At 52.7% G+C, this 24,855-nt stretch overlaps 5 protein-coding genes across 5 annotated transcripts; 3 read left to right on the forward strand and 2 right to left on the reverse strand.

The window, feature by feature from the left end:
• Positions 1–238: 238 nt before the first annotated feature.
• Z517_05114 (uncharacterized protein) lies at positions 239–3,431 on the forward strand (the record flags this gene model as incomplete). Its single annotated transcript, XM_013430441.1, has 2 exons — positions 239–2,943; positions 3,020–3,431. The coding sequence occupies 2 exons, from the start codon at positions 239–241 to the stop codon at positions 3,429–3,431; spliced, it is 3,117 nt and encodes a 1,038-aa protein (XP_013285895.1).
• A 1,549-nt stretch (positions 3,432–4,980) lies between these two features.
• On the reverse strand, positions 4,981–8,968 carry Z517_05115 (uncharacterized protein; the record flags this gene model as incomplete). The annotated part of the gene is made up of 2 exons (XM_013430442.1): positions 4,981–7,162; positions 7,209–8,968. The coding sequence occupies 2 exons, from the start codon at positions 8,966–8,968 to the stop codon at positions 4,981–4,983; spliced, it is 3,942 nt and encodes a 1,313-aa protein (XP_013285896.1).
• A 1,342-nt stretch (positions 8,969–10,310) lies between these two features.
• Z517_05116 (uncharacterized protein) lies at positions 10,311–13,796 on the forward strand (the record flags this gene model as incomplete). The annotated part of the gene is made up of 1 exon (XM_013430443.1): positions 10,311–13,796. The coding sequence occupies one exon, from the start codon at positions 10,311–10,313 to the stop codon at positions 13,794–13,796; it is 3,486 nt and encodes a 1,161-aa protein (XP_013285897.1).
• A 739-nt stretch (positions 13,797–14,535) lies between these two features.
• Z517_05117 (uncharacterized protein) lies at positions 14,536–20,259 on the forward strand (the record flags this gene model as incomplete). Its single annotated transcript, XM_013430444.1, has 1 exon — positions 14,536–20,259. One exon carries the CDS (start codon positions 14,536–14,538, stop codon positions 20,257–20,259), a length of 5,724 nt encoding a protein of 1,907 aa, XP_013285898.1.
• A 769-nt stretch (positions 20,260–21,028) lies between these two features.
• Z517_05118 (uncharacterized protein) lies at positions 21,029–23,194 on the reverse strand (the record flags this gene model as incomplete). The annotated part of the gene is made up of 1 exon (XM_013430445.1): positions 21,029–23,194. The coding sequence occupies one exon, from the start codon at positions 23,192–23,194 to the stop codon at positions 21,029–21,031; it is 2,166 nt and encodes a 721-aa protein (XP_013285899.1).
• Between the last annotated feature and the right edge of the window lie 1,661 nt (positions 23,195–24,855).

The raw sequence follows: 24,855 nt of genomic DNA on the forward strand, positions 1-24,855 counted from the left end.
GCCATCTCCTTCTCGGTCGACTTCTCTTCATCTCACCGCAGACAGACGTCATCACTCCCACCGTCATTGCATCTCCAGAATATGAGCGGAGCTCCTGTCCCGAGACTTTGACATTCGTTCCCTTCTTTCGCAACCCGACACTACGCAACTGGTTTGTGACCGGTGAAGATGCGGGCAGCAGTGCTTGGGGGATCAACGCAGAGATCGACGAGTCGATAGGGCCAGGTCCGGCATCAAGATGTCCGAACATGGCAGTAATGAGTCGAGACGGTCCTCCTCACAGACGTCCAATCAGTCGGCCGAATTCAAGAAACCCAAGACCCTCCGGGGTGCCCCCAAGCGTCATGGCTCGAAACACTCCTCCAAATCTTTCGAAGAGGACGACCCTTCTCTGACCTCGTTCCCCTCGTTTTCTCCAGAGGCAGAAACAAAATCGGCAAGCGTTGCTCAAGAGGCGGTGCCCAAACACATACGTACGATATCACAGAAGGCAAGGGATAGGAAGGCCACTCTGGCCGGCTTAACAAGCGCATCCCCTTCGCTCAATAGACAAAATGCCCTGTTTGACGATTCCCCGCGATCATCTTTGGAGATCCCCGGTTCTTTGCATCTGGCTAGCGACGAGCACATAGAAAGACTCATCGCCAGGACTGGTGCTGTCAAATTGGTCCGTCAGTATGCCTCCGATCTTGCTCAAAGAGATGCGGAGATTTCTGCTCTACGAATTCGAGCAGATCACAGGGAAAGAGAATTAAAGAAGATCCTGCGCGAGGCCAATGTCCCTACGGCAGAGGTAGAGAAAAGATTGCTCAGATTGGAACAGGGAGAAAGTGACTCGAATGTCCATTCTGGCTCAGTGGATCGGACAGCTGCGTTGCTGGACGGGATGATGAGCGAAGCCATGGCGGATGGCATTGTGGTCAACAGTCCCTTGGACACTGATTTCCCGGCTGGTCATGTCTCAGATACTCGAAGCCCTCCATCAGCCTCACACGCTGACCTGGACATGAATCGCAGTAGGGCTGGTTCCCTGGCATCGAGTCTAGCCAAGGCAAGCCGAACCCCCAGTAGGGCCAACAGCAGTGTGAGCGACAGTAGCCAGGATATGGAAGCCACGTTACGACCCCGGGTACCAAGCTCAACCACCTCCAAGTTGTCTGGTCTGCAGAGTATATTCCAGCCTCCCTCACAGTCCTCGAGCTACTTCATTGGCGGCAAAAGCGTCAAGAAGCCCAAGGCCAGCGATGAAGCCAGTGTGCGCTCTAGTCAGTCTACTCGATCCTTTGCCTCGTGGACACAAATTTTTGGTGGAAAGTCCCAGCCTAGTCGATCTAGGGCATCGTCACTGGGACAGCAGAATACACCTGGGGAGGTAGAGCCGGCTGCACCGAAACCACGCATGGGCCCGCCTCTGGTTGCCACCAAATCGTCTGCCTCCCTCCCAACAACTGGGACGGTCAAAAGCCGCCCCCCAGCAAAGCGCGTACCTACTGCCACGCGACTGTCCGCCAGTCCAAATCATGTGCGGAAGGGGTCAAACGCAAGCAGCCTTCCTCCGACTGTCGAACTAGATTCTATGATTGAAAGTTCTCAGCTACCTCCCACCATGACAACACAGAATGTGGACAGCACCGGGCTATTGACGGACCGCTTCGGGTTCATCTACGACCAGAAACGGCGGAAAAGGCAAAGCCTTCCGGTCCGAGCACACCGACGAAACAGGCTGAGCGGTGCCGAAACCATTGCTAGTTTTAGAGCTGGCGAACATGCACCAGCTGATGAACTCTCAGCCGAAAGACCCATCACGCCCGTCTCAGTGGATGATGAGGCACCTAAAAAGTCGTGGCAAGAGTACCTTAAAGTGCCCGCAGCGCTGTCTTCGGGAAGGCCTAAGGAATTACTTTCACATACGCCGTCTGCTGGAGCTGTTGTCACTGTCAGTTCAGTGGACGCCGCAGGCACTACAACGCCACCGCGTCGAAGCCGGGAGGCCTCCATTTCGGTCTCTGCTGCTTCGCAAAAGGCACTTCCAACCACCAGTGTGGTGATGGAACCGCAGCCCTCCACAGTGACGGCGACCTCTGCCGACTTTACACCGGATTCCGAGTCCGACTCTATGGGCGACTCCGGCCCCGCGAAGTTACTTTTGGAGCAACTGACAGAACTGCACGACGCACTTCAAGCTGAAAGAGCTGTCCGGTGGAACGACTTTCTACGTCGAGTCAGAGCGGAAAGGGCAAACAACGCCGACCGCGCTAGCAACAGCAACATGCCTGAAGCAGACCTTCTCAGCGGCGAACTTATAGGGATAGCAACCCTCGGGCGCTCGACAAAGACGAAGGCAAAGTACATGCACTTCAAATCACTGGTTCTGGCTGGGATACCCGTCTCCCTCCGGCCAAAGATTTGGGCCGAGTGTTCGGGGGCAAGTGCTTTGAGAATTCCGGGCTACTATGAAGACCTCGTTGCCCGATCACAAGACGGCACCGACATCGACCCTGACATTGCAAGCCAAATCAAGGCGGACGTTCACCGGACACTCACCGACAATGTGTTCTTCCGTCAAGGGCCTGGCGTCCAGAGGTTGGAGGAGTTGCTGAGGGCCTATTCCTTGCACAATCCCCGCATTGGGTACTGTCAAGGTATGAATCTCATCACAGCGTCTTTGCTGCTCATTTGTGCGACGGCAGAAGATTGCTTTTGGCTTCTCGTTGCCATTATTGATGTCATTCTCCCGAGTCAATATTTCAGCTCGACCCTGCTTGTGGCTCGGGCTGATCAGGTGGTTCTTCGGCAGTATGTTGCGGAAGTTCTGCCCAAGCTCAGCGCCAAATTGGATGAGTTGGGTGTTGAGTTGGAGGCGTGCACGTTTCATTGGTTCCTGTCGTTGTATACGGGCGTTTTGACGGGCGGCGAGGCCTTGTATCGCGTTTGGGATGTCATGTGAGTTTTGTCTGCCACTCGATTCGGAACGTTCTGCAGTGAATGCTCTACTAATCGCGCATTTTCTCCGCCACAGTCTGTGCCTCAACAGTTCCGATGCTCCTCCACAAGCCTTGAACCAACCCAAGACGGCGCTCTCGGTGGAGATGCCATCCCTCGGTCTGACGAGTGGCCCATCTACCCCTGTGACGCCATTACACCCCCAAACCGAACCTAACTCCACCGCAGACGACTCCTCGGATGAGCATGATGGGACATCGTCGCCGTTCCTCTTTCAATTGGCCCTCGCTTTGCTGAAGCTCAATGAAAACGCCATCCTCGCACTCGACTCCGCGGCGCAGGTGTATACGTATATCAACCACAACATGACGAACCACGCCATCAGCATTGATGCCCTGGTACAAGCAAGTGAGGCGTTGAGGACGAGAATAGTAAGAAAGGAAATGTTGGAGAGGAGGAAGCAAGCGATCAAAGAGTTGGGACCGTGAGTAGCAAACATGACCAGCACTTGAGGTCAAAAGAAGGCGAAAGAAGTATACAATCAATCACCAGGAGAAATTTCTCGAAATTCTCGATCAAGATACAACAGTTGGGATGAGGGAGTGGCTGTTCTTGGGCTGGAACTTGAGCTTGGAGTCTTATCAGGATAACGACTTCGATTCCAGCGACGTTGATCATCTCCTGGATTCTGCATCGTTAAAAGGACATGAAGGAAGAGAAAGAATGATCAGAAGGTGTGCGTGTCTGGGCGCAGGTGACACAACAACCGGCAGTCCCAAGTGATCAGATGCACACAAGGAGGGGAAATGGAGTTGAAAAAGAGGCAACGACTTTTCTTTTGTTGTCAGCTGTTTGTTGCTTTTGTCTACCAGGCACGTTTATCGTTTGCTATATATGCATCTTTACATGATACCCCCGGGCGACCATGCGAGAAAAAAGCGAGTATGGAAACAGAGCAAGCTGGATTGGAGAATGCAAACTGGAATAAATGGGAAAAAAGTTTTAGATTATGAAGTCGATATATTGAACCATGCATTCTCGGCTGATTGTTGGAGAGTCTTGTCTGTTGGTTCATTCATCTTTCCATTCTTTAGTTCATCCATGGCCTGGTGTTTCCATCGTAGCTCGTATCTATTCCACAGCACGCTATGGTATCCAGCACCAGCCCTCCTTCCCTCCCTCTCTCCTTCCCTCTGTCTACCCGGGACGTAGTCTACGGTAGATATCAGCTACGTGTACTAGGTTCCTTGTACAGGGTATGCGTGCATCTCACAATACACAATCCCTGGAGCAATGTTTATGAGGTCTGATGTCCAAGGTCCGAGCGAAAAAGGGTCATTCATCTACATACTCCCATGACTCATAACTGGTTGACTACCTACCTAGGTACCTATGTAGGTAAGAAGGTGATGCTGTCTGTATCCAAGGACAGTTACCGACCTAGGTATGGTGTGTTGTTGTATGGTATGGTCCTGGTATGGTATGTATGTCACATGCGTGCCCAATCTCCCATCTCCCATTCCGTTCAACTCGCTGTGCTTTGTGTAATAATGAATGAATGAATGACATACTTTGCTCGACCAATCCACCCGTGTAGTCTGTTCTGTCCTGTCCTATCCTGTCTGGTTCGGTCGGCTCTGCTCTGGCTCTGCTTCGCGATCCTCTCGTCTGTCTGCCCTGATATCTTTTTCTGTCCTTGTTTCAATTCCCACCCATTCCCTGCTCTGAAAATACTCAATCCCTTTTTTTGGGGGCTTTTCTGGGTCAATTTCTTTTCTTCTTCGTCTGTGCTCGTTGCTCGTCAAAGGAGAGGAGGGTAGATTCGTCAGCTCATCTCGCCAATGTCAGACCAGACCGGGTCGTTGTATTCATCATCCCCAACCGAGAAAGTGCAGTGATCGTTCAGCTGCCAAATCAGCTCGTGAACTCGTGAACTCGTGAAACACTCCGTGCTCGATCCTGGATCAACGATGGATGACAAACTCGCGGCACTGATGAAACACTCGGCGAGGACGCGTGAGACCCCCGTAGGCTCCCTCAAAATGGTCGAGGGGGCAGCCGATGGGTCAGGTCGACATTGTCGGCGTCGGCGTCGTCTTGGCCGTCGTTCTCGTCCTCCACCAAGATGAACTCGTTCTGTCCCTGCTCTTTGACCTCGCCAAACAACTCGAGCAACTGCTGGATCGTGGCTCGTTTCCCCATGCTGTCCGGCCCAATGGCACTCGTGACCTCGACGTCCTTGCGCTCCTGCATGCGGATCAGATCCTCGTCGATGGAACCCTTGACCACGAAGCGGAGCACATCGACCCGGTTTTCCTGCCCGATCCGAAACGCACGGCAGTACGCTTGGGCTTCGACGGACGAGTTGAACCACAGATCCAGAATGATAACCTTGCTCGCCATGCTCAGGTTCAGACCCACCCCGCCGGCCTTCAAGGAGCAGATCATGATGAAGATGTTGGGATCGTGCTGGAATTTGGTGATCGCCCGGTCTCGCGCATCAAGGGACATTTTGCCGTTGAAGAGCACATGGCCCCATCCCTCGGCCGAGCAGACCTTGCTGAAAATCTTCCCGAGCCCGAGGAATTGGGTGTAGACGAGCACCTTTTGTCCCTCGTCCCGCTTCTTCCAGTTGAGGATGGCCGCCTTCGCCGCCAACAGTTTGGCAGACGGGAGGAGATCGCCACCCGCTTCCAGCCAGTCCAGGTCTTCCTCCTCGCCCTCGCTGTTTTCATCCAAGGTGTCACTACCATGGCGGAAGCCAGCACCTCTCGCTCCCCCTGTGGCCTTTTGCGTCAGCTTGGCCAGCTGTCTCTTCTTCTTTTCCACCTTGGCCGCCATCTCCTGGTTGTTGAAACCGAGCTCTTTCAGGCCGCTGCAGGGGGACGACTCTTCGAAAAACGTCTGGCATTCGAGGCACGCCATCTTCTCTTCCCCTCTCTTTGTCCGCTCTTCGTGCATGGCCGTCATGCATTCTTGACAGTACACGTGGAAGCATGAAGTGCAGACCGGTTCGTCGGGAGGTTGGCGACATTTGGCACAGATTGACCGAAGATGCACTTCCGTCCAGGTCTCGGATGTAGCCAACGCCCGAAGGAACTTTCGGAACTGGAAGGAAAGCCCGTAGTCGGAACCAGTGGCAAGGTTTTCATCGTCTTCGACATCTGGCGTCACGTTAGCCCCTTCGAGCTCCCTGGTCTGGAATGTCTTGAGCGTGTTTTCGTTGGCAACGAGCATCTTCCTCAGAGCTCGCATCATGTTCACCGCAACGTTGTCGCGAGAGGCCGACACTTCTTTGGCCGCCAGCCTCCACAGAGTCTCGATGTCTGCCGCCACGAACAAGCGCTTCAACACGTCTTGACACAGCATGATGTGCGAACAAAGCATTCGGAGACGCATCAACATGCCCAGAATGTTGCCGTAGTTGCTGTTGAGGTTCCCGGATGTCGAGTACGTGTTGATTCGCTGGATATATCTCGACTTGACAATGTTGTAGATATTCCTCTCCACGGCGTTAAATTCGACCAGGACGGTGTTGTGCGTGATACCAGGCAGTTTGACGATGGGAGCGTTGAACAGCGTATCCACGTGGGTCCTCCTCAACATGATACCCCTCAGGACATTGTGAAGCCTGCCCATATTGACTGGGTCTTTATTGATCCGGTTGTTGCAGTAGTTGTGGCAAAAGGTCGCGTAGTCCCCGGTATGAGGAACCCTGAGGAAAGAGAAGTACGGAAAGAGCTCTTCGATGTAGTTCAGGATCGGGGTCCCTGTAATGCACCATCTGTAGATACCCGTGAGAGCACGCACGGCAATCGAGGTCTTGGACGTATGGTTCTTGATGTGATGGGCTTCATCTAGGACGATGCGGTGGAACTTGATCCGGTGCAGCGGCCCGACGTTGTTGAGGAAGTAGTCCTTCCACCACTTATTCTTTTGCTCTTCGGACGCCAGATTCTTGGGCGGCTCTGCCAGAGGATAGCTCTTCTGGACCTCGCCATAGGTGGTCAGAATCACATCATACGCCGTCAAGTCCGCGACGATATTGTTGCTTTGAAGACGAGAACCGGAGTGGAAACGGAGAATTCGACCCATGGCGTTCCCCTTTACGTGCTTGTCCATTTCCTGCATCCATTGATTGAGCAGGGTAGGCGGTGCAATGATCAACGTGGTTTTGATAGCACTTCCCTCGTCCGCTTTGCCATCCAGGATGTTCGCACTGCCCAAGTTAGCAACGGTACAAACGCTTGCGATATTCGACTCACATCATCTGTATTGTTTTTCCAAACCCCATTTCGTCGCAGACTAGACCACCCTTCGGTTTTATTTCTCCGGTCTCCCGTTCTCGCATGAAGGCAGCGCCGAGAAGTTGGTGGTTGTAGAGCGAAGACTCCATGCCTCGAAGCTTCCACCCGCCGTGGTTATCTGATCTCACGGCGCCACGCCCTTTGAATTTCTTGGTGGCCTCCAAGACAGCCGCTCGATCCGAATTGGCAGAGCCACGCTCAGCCGACGGGATGCTCGCAATGAGTTCTTTCAGTGCCGTGGCTTTGTTGGACGACGTGAAGGTCGGCATGTCCGGTCTCGAAGCGTTGGCTTGTGCAGCGCCCACGATATTGGTCTGTCCAAGGCTTTGGAGGTTGCTCAGGTTCGGCCGTCGCGGCCGACCTCTCTTCTTGTAAGACTTTGGGACGCCGCCGTTCTGGTTCGTGCCTCGTTTCTTCCTTGGCTGACGATCTTCTGTGGAAGCCGCCGCCTTTCTCTTTGGCTTTCGACCCTCACCGAAGCCGGCATCAATGCCAGCAGAGATCGCATCTTGTAGCTCCTTCTTGGAGAGTCGGTTGCGAGTTTTTGGCGCTGGTCCCTCCTTTGGTGGAGGACCTGGTAGGGTAGGAATCTCTGGAACGAATAGCGAATCTGCCTCTTCATAACCTGCAGGGAGGTCATCTCGCGTGGGAGTATTGTTTACTACAAGCTTCCTTCTTGCAATGTCCCGGAGCCGTCTGTGCTCAGCAAGCTTCTCTGTAGCGAATAGCATGTCGTCTGCTTTAGTATTTGTCTTTGCGGCCACCTTTTTCTCATACTCTGCCTTGCGATGGGCAAAATACGCAGCTGCTTGTGCATCTTCTGCTGCGGGGTCCTTGTCGATGATGGCGTTCCAATCCATCTCGTCGCCGTTTTCTTCAACAAGGTTGTTTGACGGCCCCACAGAGTTCCAAGCGGACTCATCAATCGCATCGTCACCATCCTCAATATCACGAAGGTTGGTCTTATTCTGGTTGTACTGCTGAAGAGCTTCAAGGCCGTGCATCTCCAAGTCTTCTTCCGGAGGGAAAGGAGGCTCCGACGGTCCTCCCAAATCCACTTGTTCTGGATGACCGAGAGTCTTGTACTCGTCGAAAGACTCGGGGCGTGCCAGCTGGCTAGCGTCAGGGTGTGGCACATTTGAACCATCATCTGCGGCCTTAACAAGATCGACGTCAGTGTGTCCGTCCTCGACCGCGCTCTCAGCTAGTCCCTGCTTCCCACTGTGTATTTTGTCATCTGCATCACCATCGTGATGCGACCCAGCATCTTCTGCCACCCTGTCGAGGTTCTCGATCGTGGGTTGAGCAACTGGCGTATCCTTCTGCCCATCACTAGGCTCAATTAGCATGATTGGTCCAGAATTGGAGTTGGGCTTATCCGGCTTGAAATCTTCCTCGTCATCATTCGACTCATGGGCCATGGTATCATTTTGTTCGTGAAATAACTCAGAAAGCTCAGATTTAGTCGTGGTGCTAGTGAAGGTCGCGAGGGGTTTATCATCGAACCCACTGTCGTGGCTCGTCGCCGTGATCTCGTTCTGCGAGGTATTGGAGTCGACGGGAAATGTCTTATTTGCTTCCTCATCCGGCTCAGCTTTGACGCTTGGCTTCTCTGGTAACACTAGCTGACATTCAGATCCTGAATCGCTATCTGAGTCATCTGAGATGACGATGACATCCTTGTCTGGGGCGACAGAGGAGCCGGGCGACTGAGCCATGGTGATCGACGACGATCCTGGGTGTACGAAGCAGGCCGAGCTTCCACAATAGAAGATCTTCTGCCGAAACACCAAGTACAGAAGGAAACCAAGAGGAGAAGAGCCAAAATAATTCAGATCAAAGATTGGAAGGAGGAAAAGAATGATAGAGATGGAAGATGTCAAGAAGGTGGAAGTAAGATATCAGAAAGCCTTGCGCTGGAGACGATGTCATAGGCAGTACTAGTAACCATGCCAGGGTTACTGAGCAGCCTTCATTCTAGAGTGAAGCATTGATGAGAACGCACATGGGCCATGAAATGCATGCGGTTTAGAGACCACGAAGAGCAATGGAGTAAAGAGAAACAAACCTGGAGGTGATCATGAAACGAAGAGAGAAGTGAGGTATTGTGTTCCTCAGGCGGTAGCCTTGGGCAAGAAAGGAGACACCAATGTGAGGTTGAGAAGAAGAACAAAAGGAGTTTGAGCACTGAGGATTTGCCATTGAATTGAACGTCGAGCGCTCGTTGTAGCCATGTTATTCCAATGAGATGGTTGGATCAGGCGCACCTCCCGTGCCTGCCTGTAGCACAGCATCCAGCTCTTCAGGCGTGCGCCATGGCCTTCATCTTGCTCTCCTCCTCCTAGTGTGAGGAACGGTCCTTGCGGAGGAGACGTAGAGGTTCTTGAGCTTTGTGCACAGGACAGTTTGTAGGAGAAGGGAGGCATTGTCGTTGAGCTGCATCGTTGGATAGCCGCGGCAGACGTAGCAGCATAGCACTCAGTGTCCAAGGGATTAAAACACAAGCATTTGGGGGCCAAGAGAACTGGTATCCGGCTTGTACCTAGGTACGAGGTAATAATATGTATCTCCTTGTATGCAGTTTGGACGAGAGTGAGTCGGTTGGAAGATTTCGGGACGGACAATGTCGGTTTAGCGGATTACCCGATATGGTTAGCTTCCGGCTGGTTTCCGGCTCTTCACCGTAAGTTGGAAAATGATGCCGTCACGCCGCTTTGTTCCCCCTTCGTCGCCCACTCTCCAAATTCCTAAAGAACAAACAGGCACAGGACAGGTTCAACTCACTTCTTACATCCTAGTAAGCTTCTACAACAGCAAAGCACTGTGCTGCCTTGCTGTCCCTGACCCCTTTCACACCGTCCCCGAGCACGGTCGTCCTCTGTCATCCACAACATGTCTCGATGTCTGTGTCTACGCCGTCGTCCTCTCGCCCTTCTTTCTCCGAACCCGATCTTGCGCGTCCACTCAATATCCCTTGTTCCAATTCAGTCTACTATCGCGCCTTGATCCCTATGTGATGAACCGTCTGCGAACCCTTGAGACTCTGAAGATTGTGTTGAAATGCTGGGGAGACTGATCCAGGGCTATGCCAGAGGTGGCCAGCTTGAGAGTGCCACGGAAGAAACACACACCCGCAGTCTCCTTTGGCCGGAATCACATGCGGAGGGACGTGTCAGCTCTCTATCACCACCCAGTACTCCATATGGCTCTCCTACGACCCGTGTCTCACCTTTTGATGATCGAATTGGGTTGGAATTGAACGAGTCCAAAGACTTGAGGCTCATTGTTGCCCAGGATGCCTTCGGAACCAACGACCGTCCCTTACTGCTCTATGACACCCACTTTGTGGAGTCAAAGGAGCCCAACTTGGGTCAACGCCCCCCTGTCCCCTCTCCTGCTGCTGCCGGAGCACCTCAGCGTGTAGGCTCGGGGATTCCTATTTTGGGACATGCGAGGAATCGAAGCTCTACCATTTCAGGAGCTTCGGCGTCGTGGGCGCGCCCTCACAAGGAGTCGGAACCGACGGACCACCTAGGCAATGTGCTAGACTGTATGTTTGGCGTCAGCAGTGCTGCCAAATCCGGATCCAGCACAAAATTGCACTTCCTCCCAGGCGATCGAAGTCCTGCTAGCGACCTAAGTTCGCGTGCACCAACCTCAAATCTGTCTGGCACAGCGCCTTCTCGTGCTCCGCTCTTGAGAGCGAGGACAGCTACGACCACCGCTAACAATCAGAGTCAAAACAATCCTGCCAGAGAATCTGACCCCGAACCACGGGACGCCGTTCTGATCACTCGCATGTTTTCGGTTACGCTTCCTGAGGCTCAAGATGATTTGAGGCAGCGACGAAGGTCTTCCGCCGATCCCACCACCTCAATCAGCCCGCTGTCGCATGGGCCTGAGAATCTGATGGGTGGCTCCCTCCACAGCAAGAAACCCAAACTCGTAGAGAAAAAGACTCCTGTCTTTGCAATCGGCTTGCTTTTCTACCTGCCTCGCCCTGGTGACGTGCGTTCCAACACGTCGTCGGCGCGCCCTTCATCAAGAGCCTCATTTACGCCGTCGTCGACCCCGAATTCCTATGGGTCGGACTCCTTTTCGTCCTGGACAATCCTGAACGCAATTCCCGAGTATTTGTGGTCTAGCGACACCTCCAGCCAGCTAACTGACCGTGGCATTGATATTATTGTGGGAAACTGGGAAGTTATTCTGAGGAGCCTTGCAGTTGTTGAGGCGCTAGCACGGTCCGAGATTGGCGAGCTTTTGCAGGAGGTGAATCTGGCGCTGATCACCTCCGCAGCAAAGGCACCAAAAGGCCCTTCAGAACAACGTACCAATCAGCGCAATGTCTATCTTCGGTCTCCAAACAGACTGGCGCAGGTGGCCGAGCTGCAACGCGCCGCGAGGCATACTCTATGGAGAGTGTCATATGCGCTGCGCATTCCGCGGGTGTACACGGGCCTTGGACTTGATAACGGGGGTCACTGGCTTGACGAAGCACGCTATCTTGTGCGACTCTGCGGAAATAAACAGCAAAACTTTTTTCTTTTCAACCTCTTGACTGCATTTCTTGGAAACCATACTGAATGGCTCGAAAGGCTAGGACCAGACTGGTATCGAAGACAGCTCAGAGTTTTGAACAAGGGGAGGCCTCGACCCACTAACGTGGCTTCTCGAACAGTCATAGTCTGCGAGAACCGATCAATGGCTCGCCGCATCATTTTTCTGCTGGCATCATTTCTGCCCCGGAATGCAATCACGAAGCTCCCCTCCGAGGTCATGTCCCCGCTACTCACGCCTGATATCAGCTCCTCTTCGCCTATCCATAGGATCATCCATGAAGATTCCCTACGTCGCCATGCTCACAATAAGTCGCGAGATGGAACCGTCACATTCTATCGCCGCGATGGTGCTGGGTTGTCCAGCAGTGTCTCTTCGTCTGAGAGCGCCAGTGGTATAGCTAGAGCCTTCCGCAGAAGTTCTCGGTCGCGAATCTCCAACGCCGAGCTTACGCTGGGCATGAGACAGGTCTCCGTCTTTTCACCGGGAGATAATGGTGGTAGTTTTCACAAGACCAATCCAACCAGCTCGACAGCTACGCCAGGGCTGGGCACACCCGTGCCACACTTTGCGACAAAGGCTGTTGACAGCTACTTTCCTGAAGGCGCCGTCGTGGATAGCGAAGAGACTGGAGCTAGCGCTGATCTTGCTCGAATCTTGAGACGCGACAGCGTGAGTCAATCACAGTCCCATCAATCGAGTATGAACTGGGGATCGTTGATCAGCAACGTATCTGGACTATGGAACAAGAGGCAGGACTCGACCGCTTCAACAAGTGAGATCACGAGTTCGTTTGACACTGGAAGCTTGAGTGATCGCCGCCGATTCGCCCCTAAATCTGTGCAGATCCATGGGAGACAGCCAAGTCGCTTGGAAGCAATGGTTGACGAAGCCGGTCGGCTTCGAAAGAGTAAGCTAGGTCAAGAGGAAGATTCCACAAGCTTGTATCGACCATCGACGCTCCCGAGCGAGGCGCATCCCCCCCGGCTAACAGTCGATGAGAGGGATGGAGTTGTTGATGTGGACATCAATATTCCTGGGTTTATCGGTTGGAACGAGGGGAAAGGCGCCTCTCCCCCTTCATGGATACATCATCGATCCCCTTCTTTTGCGAGTGTGGACGAAGTGGGCTCAATGTACAGCACACATTCGCGTCACGCCGATGTGACAGGGTGCAAATCTCCAAACGTTGCCGGTTACCTGAAACGGTTTCATGAAGACTTCATACTACAGGGAGTCAAGCCGTACACTGAGCTTCAAGACGAAATCAGGAGAAGCATGTCAAGAGAACCAACCCCTTCTGATGATATGTCTCGATTGCCCGCAGACACAGAAAACAATGGAGAACAATGGGTTACTGTTTGCACAACACTACTTGCTGACCTACGGAACTTCAGCATTCAGCGTCTGACCCTGAGACGACTGACACAACGAGGTACCGCCGGCGATACTGGTACAGGTGCTCCGAGCCAGTCCGGATCAGACAATGTCCCACATGGTTCCGGAGCATCATCCAGCGCCGAGCTAGGATCGCCAGCGACTCAGCTGGAGCAGTTTGACAGCGAAATAGTCATGGACTTTGATACAACACTTACTGATGCAATCGAACGTGTCCTAAACGAGACAGAGCCGGGAAGGCAGAAGTCAGGCGCTCCAACCAGGACACATTCTCGGACTGTGTCTACCGCGACGACGTCTTCGGTGAGGTCGCTGCCACTGGAAATATCGGGCTCCGGCAAGGCGAGAGACTGGCGTCGCCCAACCACGTTGTCCCAATCAGATTGCCGACAAGTAGTAGTTGGCGCTCTCGAAGAAGTCGTGAAAAGTGTCAATGACGATTTGACCAGGCATAACAGAAGCCGAGATGCCGATGGACATGTCAAGATGAATGATGATGCCTTGAATCAAGAAATGAAGCAAGATAACGTGTTACGTGAGGGGGTCAAGAGATGGCTGCTCAATGTTGAAACGAGGAGTGTGTGGTAGGAAAACAGGAGGGATGGACATATGATGAGTGACGATATTCCCCTGCCCACGGCGACGATACCCTTTAGAGCGCATGTATTATTAGTACCTTAGAATTTAGATGAACCTGCGACAAGAGGTTGTACCAATCAATAACAACGGCTTTTGACATGAATGAGAAGGGAAAGAATCGAGCCTCTCTCCCTTGGATGGGTCCGCAGAAGGCGAAATGTTGATGGAAGCCCATCACGAAGACCGTATGGTAGAGGCTTCATCACAATGCTTTCGAGGAATTCATGGACTGCTTGACTGCTCAAGAGTTCTATATACAGACCGCGTCAGAGTGCTGTGTTTCTGATGTCTGATCTTGCCGCTTTAGTCAGCACAGAGCTGTATTTAGGGCGGCGTCATCTCCTTCCTTGAGCAGGTTAAGCCGCTAACTACTTGCAGCCTTTTGGTGTCTTGGCAAGCTTGGCCCCAGTTTCCTGTCTCGACGTCGAATCGAGTTTACTGTGCATCTTGTTCTCAATACCTAGCATCACACACTTCTCAACAAATACGGACAGAGGAGCTTGACTATTCATAGAGTTCTCTGTTCTGACATCGAAAACTTTGTCTAGGAGCTCCGATGTGTTGTCGCCTGCGCTCGTGGAGGATGAGTTGGCCACCTCGTCAGAGCTGGCAACTCGATTTGGGACATGAAGACGGCAGTTTAACAGCCCGAAATCCCTAGAGCCTCACATTCGACTCAGCGTTCAATATGAATCATATATCAGCACATCGAAGGACCAGCAGCGGCTCGACCGTCCGAGCCACTGGGACATCACAAACAGGCTTAGCCTCCGGCTACCAGAATAGCCTAAACACCGTGTCAGTTCGCGCATCTCTCTGGATTCATGACGATGCATTCTCATCCGAGGACGTTCTTATCAACGAAGCCATTCTAGCAGGCTCAGATATCCATGAAGGTGGCTTGATCAAGATCTTCCCGGTTACTGAGGGCTCAGATGTCCGGGATTTTCAGTCGCCCAACAATGAACGGGTCGACTCCAGGCGCAACACCGGCTCTTTAAACGAGACTAGCGACATATCTGGCAGGGACGACTACTACCTTTGTATAACCAAGTTCGCGTCCACCGAGTTCAAGGCAAAGCAGGCCAACCTACAAGTCTCGATCAAGAGTAATATTGCCACAGCTTTCGGATTTAGACCACGTTCGTATGTGCGCATATTTCCTGCGTCTTTTGAGGACTCTACGGCGTCCCATGTGGAATTCAGCTTTAGAGATACGTATCTGGCCAGGTCGGACATGTGGCGGTTGGTTGGACAAGAGTTGGCAGGGACAACCGTTTATGTCGGGCAAAAGATTACCTACTTGGGGAGCATCAAGCTCACAGTTAAGTCTATCCATGTCCGGAATCACAAAGTGCCTACTGCTTTCTTCGCCGGCACCACAATCCCAGTCTTCCGCAGTGAGGCGGCACGGTACGTGCTCTTTATTCAAATGTCCAGCGAAATGTGGGACTTTGATTCCGAGGGAAACGGTGAGATCATGTTCAACCGGGTCATCAATGGCTTCCTACCCGAGCTTTTCAAGAGATGGACCGACCTGGATGTTCGGCACCTGGTCAGCATTGTTCTTTTCGGCCGTCTGGAATACGACCGCTTCGAACTCGCGCGGAACAAGGATAGGAGGCTAGAAACAGCACCTATCTCAGGATCACCCAACATGACCGCTCGCCAGTATCAGGACTTCTATAGGGTGGTCGTCACCGACATGGCCAGTGCGCAATGGACAACAATTTTGGACGAACTGAAGAAGGATTTTCGTGTGTTTTTGAGAGACATTTCTCTACACACATCGAACACTAAGGAAATTATATCAGAAGATGCCAAAGCACCGCCAACGCGTATTGCTGGCAGACCCAGCGCCGCGCTCAAGGGCAACATATTGGAAGCCATCAATATTGCCAGCAGCCAGTTTGCTCATGATTTTGAAGACCGGGATCTGATTCGGACCGGGGTTTCAATCGTGGTAGTCACAGCAGGAACCGGCGTTTTCGAAGTTCACCGAGATCTGTTGAACCTGACCTCGCAGAATCTGACGAACAACGGCGTTGGGATTGACATTGTTTGTCTTTCCAGGATGCCATTACACTCGGTGCCCCTGTTCAAATATCGGACTTCTGGAGTGGAGGAGTCATCTCTGTCCTCGGTCGTTGAAGAAGTCACCGTTCCTGAGCACAGATACGGATCTGGTCCAAGCTTTTTCGATTCCAGCCAGCCTCGCAAGCTCTCCCCGGCACTGTCATCTGCGGCCACAAACAGCACACAGTACTTTGCAAGCTTTATTTCTGGCCGGAGCGAAAGTGCTCAAGGGTGGAGCTACGGCATTCCTCAGTGGGTTGACCTCTCGTACTGGTCTGCCGAGGGCGAGTCAGCAGAGATCAAATTTCTGGAGGATGCCGCCAAGGATGTGGATGGGACCTCAAAACGCAAAAAGGGACCTTTCTTACCCCGTGTGAGGATGTATGAGATCCAAATGATGGGGCTTATGGAGTTAGGCATGGCAGACATGACTATCCCATTCATGGCAGAAACGCAAGTATCACTCACGCGTTCGCACAAGCGTGCTGGCTCAAAACGCAGACGAGCAACTGGCAGCAGGAGTCTGTCGCATTCACCCACGCTATCACGCAAGAGCCGTCTCGGCCCGGAGCCCACGCGAATATCCCAGGGGTTGCTGTCATTGAATGCCAAAGCACTCGGAGACATATTCGACCGTATGGATGCATATGACTCGCTGCTGTTTCAAGTACATTCGACCACAGAGACCAAATCCAAGGCCGCAAAGATGACAAGTAGCTTGGTGAGGACCGATACGGCCTCCTCGACTCAACCAAAGAAGCCCGCACCAGAAGAGGCACCAAAATCGGGGTCCGGATTGACAAAGGTATTGACCAACAGATCATTGAATTCGCCTTTCCGACCACAGCTCCCGTCCCTCGTCTCTGCAGATGCTTCAAGCCCTCCGTTAACAACTAAGAAGGCCCGAGAAATATCCAAGGTCAACCGGACGCTGAACTATGCTTTGAGAGGCCTGGCTCCACCTGTCCGTGCGATTGCCAGTACCGAAGTAAACATTACCAATGTAGAGGCGCATTCGCCGTTTGGTAATCTTGGCCACTCAAGGCCGAGTGTAGCAACATCAGCTGCTAGCATACGCTCCGTGTCCACGAACAGTGTGCTCGGGGAGAAGCCTAAAGAGAACCTGGCTTCCGTGGAAAGATCCAACTCTCAAATGTCCGCGCGACCAGATGATACACCGTCAAAGCCCATCTCCATTAATACTCCGTTGCGAAAGATTCAGGACGATCTCCTCTCTGAATCACAGAGATCAAATTCAACCACCCGCCGAGTTCCAAACCATATGGCTGCTTCAAAAGATGATCTCGGTTATAGCAAAGAGGCAGACAGTGAATCATCACGCTCTTCAGGAAGCGAAGGAGCAGACGACTCGGACAGCGTGGAGCCGGCTGAAAGCCCGCTGGGGACATCGATCGCCAGCTCGGTCCCAAGAAGTACTCTCCCCTACGTACGCAATGTCAACGCGTCAAATCCCTTGAAGCGCCACCCCGAAAGGGAGTCGTTCTTCGGCAGATGGCAGCATCTTTATCCTCGGAAACCACGTGCCGCCACCGTCAAGTGGAAATCTCTGTGCACTCCTGCGTCGGTGCCTCTGACGACTGAGGATTTTCCAACCAAGGATGAACTCGAAATGGATTATGATACGGAAAATTACCATGTCATTCTGGCTAATCCGAACGAGATGCTTGAAGAGCCCGAGTCGCGCGACATCCTCCTCGGGGAGATGTTGGCCCTCAGATTTAGTCATGGGTACCAGCTCGTAGTTGGTCCATCACTGCTCGAGTCTGTTGGTCCCGGGACGTGCGACACGTCGTCGTTCTTCACACCGAATCTTGTGCGGCCTGACGGGTCCTTTATTGTCATGTCAATGGGAAACACGATACAGAAGCTGTCTCTTGAGGTGAAAAATCGCATTCAAGTGACGAGGTATATTCGGAGACCACCAAGTGTCCAGCCTCCATATCCTCAGGAGATTTCCTATTATCCCAACATAAGAACCATTCTCTCCGAGGCATACAAAATAAGAGATATGCGGTTCAACGGGTTTTCCGAGCAGTACCCCTGGGAAGCGGCAGACAGATACCTGGCTGACTTTAGAAAGCAAAACGATGTCGATGTCAAAGCTCTCCGTTTCTGGCGAGCAAGATTTGTGCTCATTCCAGTCGCGCCACCAGTCAACTCCTGGAGACCCACGCTATCCGAAGCTGAAGAAAGCGAAGAAGAGATTCATTTGCGCGGAATCCGAGCGTTGACGCAGATGTGGCAAAAGGCACGATATGTGCCGCCAGACGAGAGAAGACCTGCTCATATCCGGTCGACCACTACGAAAGGAAAGGATAGAAACCCGCTCAGGATCAATCTCGAAACCCTCAATCCATCGGAGCTCGTGGCGACGGAGCTCGATAAGCTGATCGCCGCTGAAGAGGCCGGCGAGGTACAAACGACACAACTTCTGCCCGAAGCTGAACAGTTTGAGAGGGACTCCTTCAGCCTTCCTAAGCTAGCCCAAGCCCTACAAGGCGAAAATGGGATTGAGATCAAGACTCGACGCTGGCACTTGCGTCTTTACTACAGTTGCTTCATGGGTGAAGACTTGACCAACTGGCTGGTCCATAACTTTCGGGATATTGACACTCGAGAAGAGGCGGTTGAGCTGGGCAATGATCTTATGAAGGAGAATCTTTTCGAGCACGTCAACAGCAAGCACAACTTCAAAGACGGCAACTATTTTTATTCCATCAAGCCCGAGTTTCGCATCCAGCGAATGGAAGCGAGGCAATCATGGTTTCCTGCAAGCCGACGCTCAGATCGATCGATTCCGCCCACCCCTGCGACCGAGCATCCAACCCGGGAGTTGATCAGTGGCAGGTCACGATCAGGTTCAAATCTCGCCAACCACGGACAAGTTGCCTCTGAGCTGGCCAAGACGCTGGGAGACAAGAAACGACGAACTGTGACTCTGAGCAAGATGATCCGAATCGACGTGGATACGAGGAAGCGATCCAACAGACCCGAAATAATCAACTTACATTATGACAGACTTCACAACCCGGAGAACTGCTATCATCTCGAGTTGGCCTGGTTCAATGTCACGTCCAAGTTGGTCGACGACGCCATTGTGAGCTGGTCTACACAAGCGGAGAAGTACGGATTGAAGCTTGTCGAAGTTCCCATTGCAGAAGCGTTCAAGGTCCCTGAGCATGAACCTTTTCGTGCCGCCTACCGCATCAAACTTGCTCTCCAGCCTCCACGCCGCAGCGTGGTGAGCACCCTGTACTTTACGGCAGTGTCGTTCGGCCCGCAAGCACCCCTGACCCCTGACATGAACTTCTACCAGAAAGCGATACTCAAGCGCTTCAACTTCGTCCTCGACCTCGAAGCGCCCTCGGAGTTTCCAGAGAATGTCGAGATCAAGTACTCCTGGGGAGACCTGGATTATCGCTACACGCAATTCGTCCACCGGTCCGGAGTCGTCCTCGCGCAGATCACTGATGAAGGCGACATCCTCCTCCTGGCAAACCGACTGTATAATTCTCGTCAAGCGTCGGCAAAAGACTCGTCGTCAAGGTTCGACGCCGGCAAGAAAGATCTTACACCCAATGCCTCCAGCACCATGCTCCTGCGTCCTCAAACACTCTCTTCGACCCATTCTGCACCGAGCATCGCAGCATCTGGGATCATCGGATTGAATGTACAATCACCTCACGCCGGGCCCTATGCATCACCACTTATTCGGCCTCTTTCATCGACTCCTGCCGCTCCCAGCCATATGGGCGTAGAGACCACGGCACCAAATGCCAACACATCCATATCGACCGCTGTCCCCCCTCCGCCCATGACACCAAAGGTGACGGCCGACGTCCTGGGAACCCGCCGAGCGCTCATCGCCTCGGGATTCTCGCACTTTGTCACGCCCGAACAGATCAAAGACGATCTCGAAGCCTTTTGCGCCGACAGGGAGCGTTTGGACACCTTCTACAAGGAGGTCACAGCGACGTTACCCGCCCAGCATGCCGCTATGAGAGAGCGCGAGCGCGACCGAGAACACGAGAGGTACGGTGGAAACGGGCCACTGGGAGCAAAGGATCGGGGATACAGGACCGCGGGGACGGGTTCGAGCTTGCTCAGGCCCATCAGGGAGCCCGAGTCGGAGACGGGCATTCCCGAATTCAGACTTCCGGACCCGTTGAACATGGGTTTTAGGAAGAAGGATGTGTCTGCCGTTGTATCTGGATCCGCGCCTGGGTCTGGTACTGGTACTGGTACTGGTACTGGCGCCGGAGCTGGCGGGACCACGAACCCTCGAGACTCGACATCCTCGTTACTCTCGCCATGATTTCTCAGCTTTTCACCTCACCACACCGAACCACTCCCCCAGTGATGGGACTCGAGATAAAAGACGGAAGATAAAGGACCCCTTCTACGTCACGTTTGCAATCAGTTCTTTTATTTGCTTGTGTGCGTGATTGCCATGTTTGCATGCTCACACAATGCTCCATTTAGGGTTGGTTGGTGATTACATAATGTGTATATGTATCATGTATTATGTATCATGTAAAATGTGAGGATGTATGTTTAATGTGTGCTTTATGTTTCATATAGTGTATATATATATATATCCTGACATGCCTGTTCATGTGCCTGTTCGTACACCTACCTACCTACCTACCTACCTACCTACCCTACTTATGCGCCTCCTCTATGTGTGTATGTGGATGTATGTGGACACATAGATATCCATACGTAGGTACATATGTGTGTGAGTGAGTGAGATTTTGAAAGTGTACGAGGGTATGAATATGTATATATATATGAATACAACACACCGCACAAAGTACCGACTACGAGGAACTGCACCCCCTTTCTCGTTCCGATGTTGTTGGAAATATCAATTACACATGTGTACCTAACTCATACTAGATAGGCACTGTAGATATTGCTACCTACCTAGGTACATACATCCACACACACACACAGTATGACGATCAAGGTTTCTTTTCTTCTCTTTTCTTTTCTTTTCTGTTCTGTATGGATAGATAGCCAACAATAAAAACTTTTCTTGGGTTAAAACAAGTGACGGAACAAAGGACAGAATATTTTCATCGTCATAACATCCTGGTCGGACTCCCGTTCCTGCTCTTGGATCGTCCATTCACCCCTGCATCGCCGCCGGCCAGGCTCTCCCGACTCTCCGTCCTGACCACCAGTCCTGAGCGATCGATCGGGTTCGGCTTCAGCCTGTCTGGACCGTGTCGCTTGCCCTGGAAAGGCGAGTTCCTGCCCTGTGATGTCGGTCGGCTCGGGTTGGACTTGGAGAACGCCACGTCAGCTTCGAGGACTGTGCTGTCCTCGTCGGACATGTTGTCCAGCTCAAAGTCGTTGGGGTCGTAGAGCTGCTGTGAGGTCCCTTCCTCGAGATCGCGGTCTCGGTCAAGATGGTAAGCGCCTTTGCGGCGACTCAGTAGCGCATGGAGAAACTTCAACGGTGTCCTCAGTTTCGGAGTTGACGACGGTGAGTAAGCAGAGGACGAAGACGGGGAGGCGGGTCGAAGGGAAAGGTAGATCCTCGAACGCCGTTGGCGGCCGCAGAGATAGAATGTCGCAATGATCAAGATGAGGAGGAAGAAGATGAATCCCGGCAGGCGGTGCGGGGTGTCAGAGTTGAAGAGCGTGTCGTGGATGTGGTCCGTTATACTCTGGCCACCGTCATCACTACCACTGGTCTCTTGCAAGTCGGTAGCAGGTACTCCGGAGTGGTGGTCTGGAGCGGCTTGAAGCAAGCCTCCACCAGGATACTGAAAGTCTTTGGGGATCCCAGGCACATTACTTCCGAATCCAACAGGTAAGTCCCCGTCCGAGGCAGGCGGGATCTCTGCAGACGCATACAAAAGCATCTTGCCCATTGTCCAGCTGACTTCTGTGGATTTGATTTTATTCACAGCCTGGAACGGATCGAGGAACCCCTTATCCTCGGCGCCCTCCAGAACTTCCTTGGTGCCGTTATGTGATGAGACGTCCGTGTCTTCGAGTCCGACTCTGGGAATCCCAATGCCATCATGAAGCATATTAATCAGCCAGCTGGCCTTGAAACACACTTCCAGTGCGCTCTTTTCGTCGACTTTGTTGCCCCACATGTTGTCCTCGATACCCTTCCGAATATCCGACCAATCTTGCTCACAGAACTCCTTGACCCTCTTCTGGTAGGTATTAAAGTCGTATGATTTATCCTTGTGCGCCATCTCAAAAATCTCGTGCGTAGTGTGCCAGTACTCACTCACACCGACAAAGTGATTAACATCAAAGTCGATGGCAGGGACGTGGACTCCATGCACCAGGCACGGCTCGTCTGGGCAGGGTACATCCTTCTCCAGCAAGGGAAATGTCCGCCTGAGACATTCATCAAAGTTCCCGACGCCCCGTAGATAGTGGTTGGACAGAGAGGGACCGTCGTCTGAAATGATGGTGCCGTCGAAGTTTACTCGCAGTCCTGTCGGCAAGCATGGATCGGGAACCTCTAGAATCCCATCAATGGCATAGGATTCTTCCAGGTCCTCCACGTATCTCCGTCGTGCCTCGTTGGCGCCAAACCCCAGCCATGTCGTGACAAAGACCTTGTACTCCTGCGGCACCCCATCGATGGTCCGGAGACGTAACAGGGTGAGATCGTTGGCGTGTTTCTCTGCTTCTGTGGCATTTGGTGCAAACGCGATCTGTGCGGACGCGCCACCCATGTCTAAAAAGCCGTATGTATGGTGGCCCTTGCCATGATCGTGGTCTTCGGGCTCGTCAAATCCCCCTAGCAGATAATTCGCCGCAGTCCACCCGTACAGCCCTTCTGTCTCGCCGGAAATTACTTGTACATGAACATCGCAGTCTGGTATTGAGAATTTCGTCTCGGATTGGATATAAGAACAGATATTTCGGAGGAGGCTCTTTTGTTGTCTGTCAGGGAGGAGGCGCATGCCCGCCGTCGCGAGCAGAAAAATAGGTGTGTCAGGAACGGCATCTTTGGGGATGTGTTCGAGGGCGTGGTCAAGGAGGGGTTTTAGGTGGTCTGGACCGACCAAGTCGGGTGTGTCGCCAAAGGTTGAGACTCCCGGATGCACCTTTTTCGTCCACTTGTCCTTTGTCTCCAATTCCGGCAACGAATGTAGGGAGGTGTGATCGAGTCGAGCGACCGAGTTGGGGAGCCATCGATATATGTAAATTCTGGTCCCGGACGAGCCAGCATCCAGGACCACACCGTAACGTTTATCAGGCCCGTCGCCCATCATGAGAACCAATCTTTCATGTTCGGAATTAAACAAGGAGTTGAACCAGTCAACTGCGAAAGACTAGTGTAGGGATTGGAGGAATAGCGTGGCCGATAGGTTGTTGAAGCGAGAGAGAAGAGAACAGACACTGTCGATACAATAGAAGGTGAAAGCGATGATTTCAGGTTTGAGAATTCGTGCACATGGGCACGGCGTTGTTTCCCCAGACAAGACAACAATCAAAGGTTACGTAGACACACGTGATGCATCCGGCTAATATCACCGTTTATAGTTAGCGTCGTTTGTGTCTTTCAGCCTCGTCCAGCCTCGTCGGCCTGATCTATGGAGGCATGAGAAGCAGTGGGCACAATGTTGAGGATATCTCTAGCAGAGGTCTAATCTTTGTTCGGTCAGTACAGAGGCCATATTGCACACGCTGTACCTCTTCAGCTGCATACTTCCTCATACCATACCAGCGAAGTCCACTTCAGAATACCGACAGCAGTCAGGGAAGCACCTGGTCACTCGATGAGACAAGTCAGTCCTCAGACAAATCTTATCCCTCTAGCAAGAGTATGCGTTGTACTGCTCGCATCCTTGGTCTCGCAAAGGGGTCAAAACTCTGCAAAGAGGGATGGACAATGCAACTCTCTTTCAGGTAAGCCACGCATGATTCGGGTCTCAACTGAGCAAACAGCAAGGGGCCTGGCTACCCGACCTGTGCTGCCCACCCCTTACTGCGGTTGATGGTGCCTTTGGAAGGGATTTCAGCTGCAAGTTGAGCGTTATTCGTCCACCCGGGAAAAGTGACAGATGCATTCCCCGACGAGATTCTCCTGATCCAAAGCAAGCCATCAGTTCGGTTGTGTATGGAGTACGACGTCCTTTGAATACCAATACCTTACCAAACCCTTACAGGACTGGAGGGCAAAGAGCGGTGAAGGGCTGTAGGGAGGCAGCAAACGGGGAAGCCCCCTGGGCCCTGGGGGGACCCTGGGACCCCTAAAAAGATACCGGTGCGGTACCTGCAGAAGCATCCGGGGGGCGTCAACCGCTTGTTTTGACGTCCCATGGCGCCCCCCCCCCCTTTTTCCCTGCATGGTACCTCCCAGCCTTGCATCGGTCGCTACTGGCGGTGTGAGCCCCGAGCAGGTTCATGCGACATGTCAACTTACGACTTGGTTTGACAAAACGCAAGCCGTTGTGTGAGGCGGCACGGCGCAGGATCTCCTCTTCGGGCCTTCAGCTTCCGTACATGTGAAACCCTGGTTTCCATCTACTACGACTTGGTAGCCAAACGGGAGCGAGGGGGCAAAAGTTCCCAAGGGAAATAGAGCCTGGACCGGACATCAAATCAAGCACGGGTCGCAGTCTGGTTGCAGGCAGCAGAGCTGCAGCCTACCGACGTGCGCAGCAGAAGAGCCGCCTTTCTGATGGAATAATAGGTACGAGTCAATAGCAGTCCGTGGATGCTAGCTCAACAATTTAGCTTCAGGGGGCGTTTGTTTCAAGAGTCTCAAGCGGGAAACATCGCCTCTGCGCCTCTCCCGCTCTTTTGCCTGGCGCAAGTGTCAAAACCAAGTATCTGATGGTGTGTGGAAGCGATTGGCTGACACTTGCCCAGTAAAGGAGGGCGATATTCTGAGTCTATCCAAGGCAACAATATTCGTATACGAGCG

Source organism: Fonsecaea pedrosoi, assembly GCF_000835455.1.
Source record: "Fonsecaea pedrosoi CBS 271.37 unplaced genomic scaffold supercont1.3, whole genome shotgun sequence".
NCBI lineage: Eukaryota > Fungi > Ascomycota > Eurotiomycetes > Chaetothyriales > Herpotrichiellaceae > Fonsecaea > Fonsecaea pedrosoi.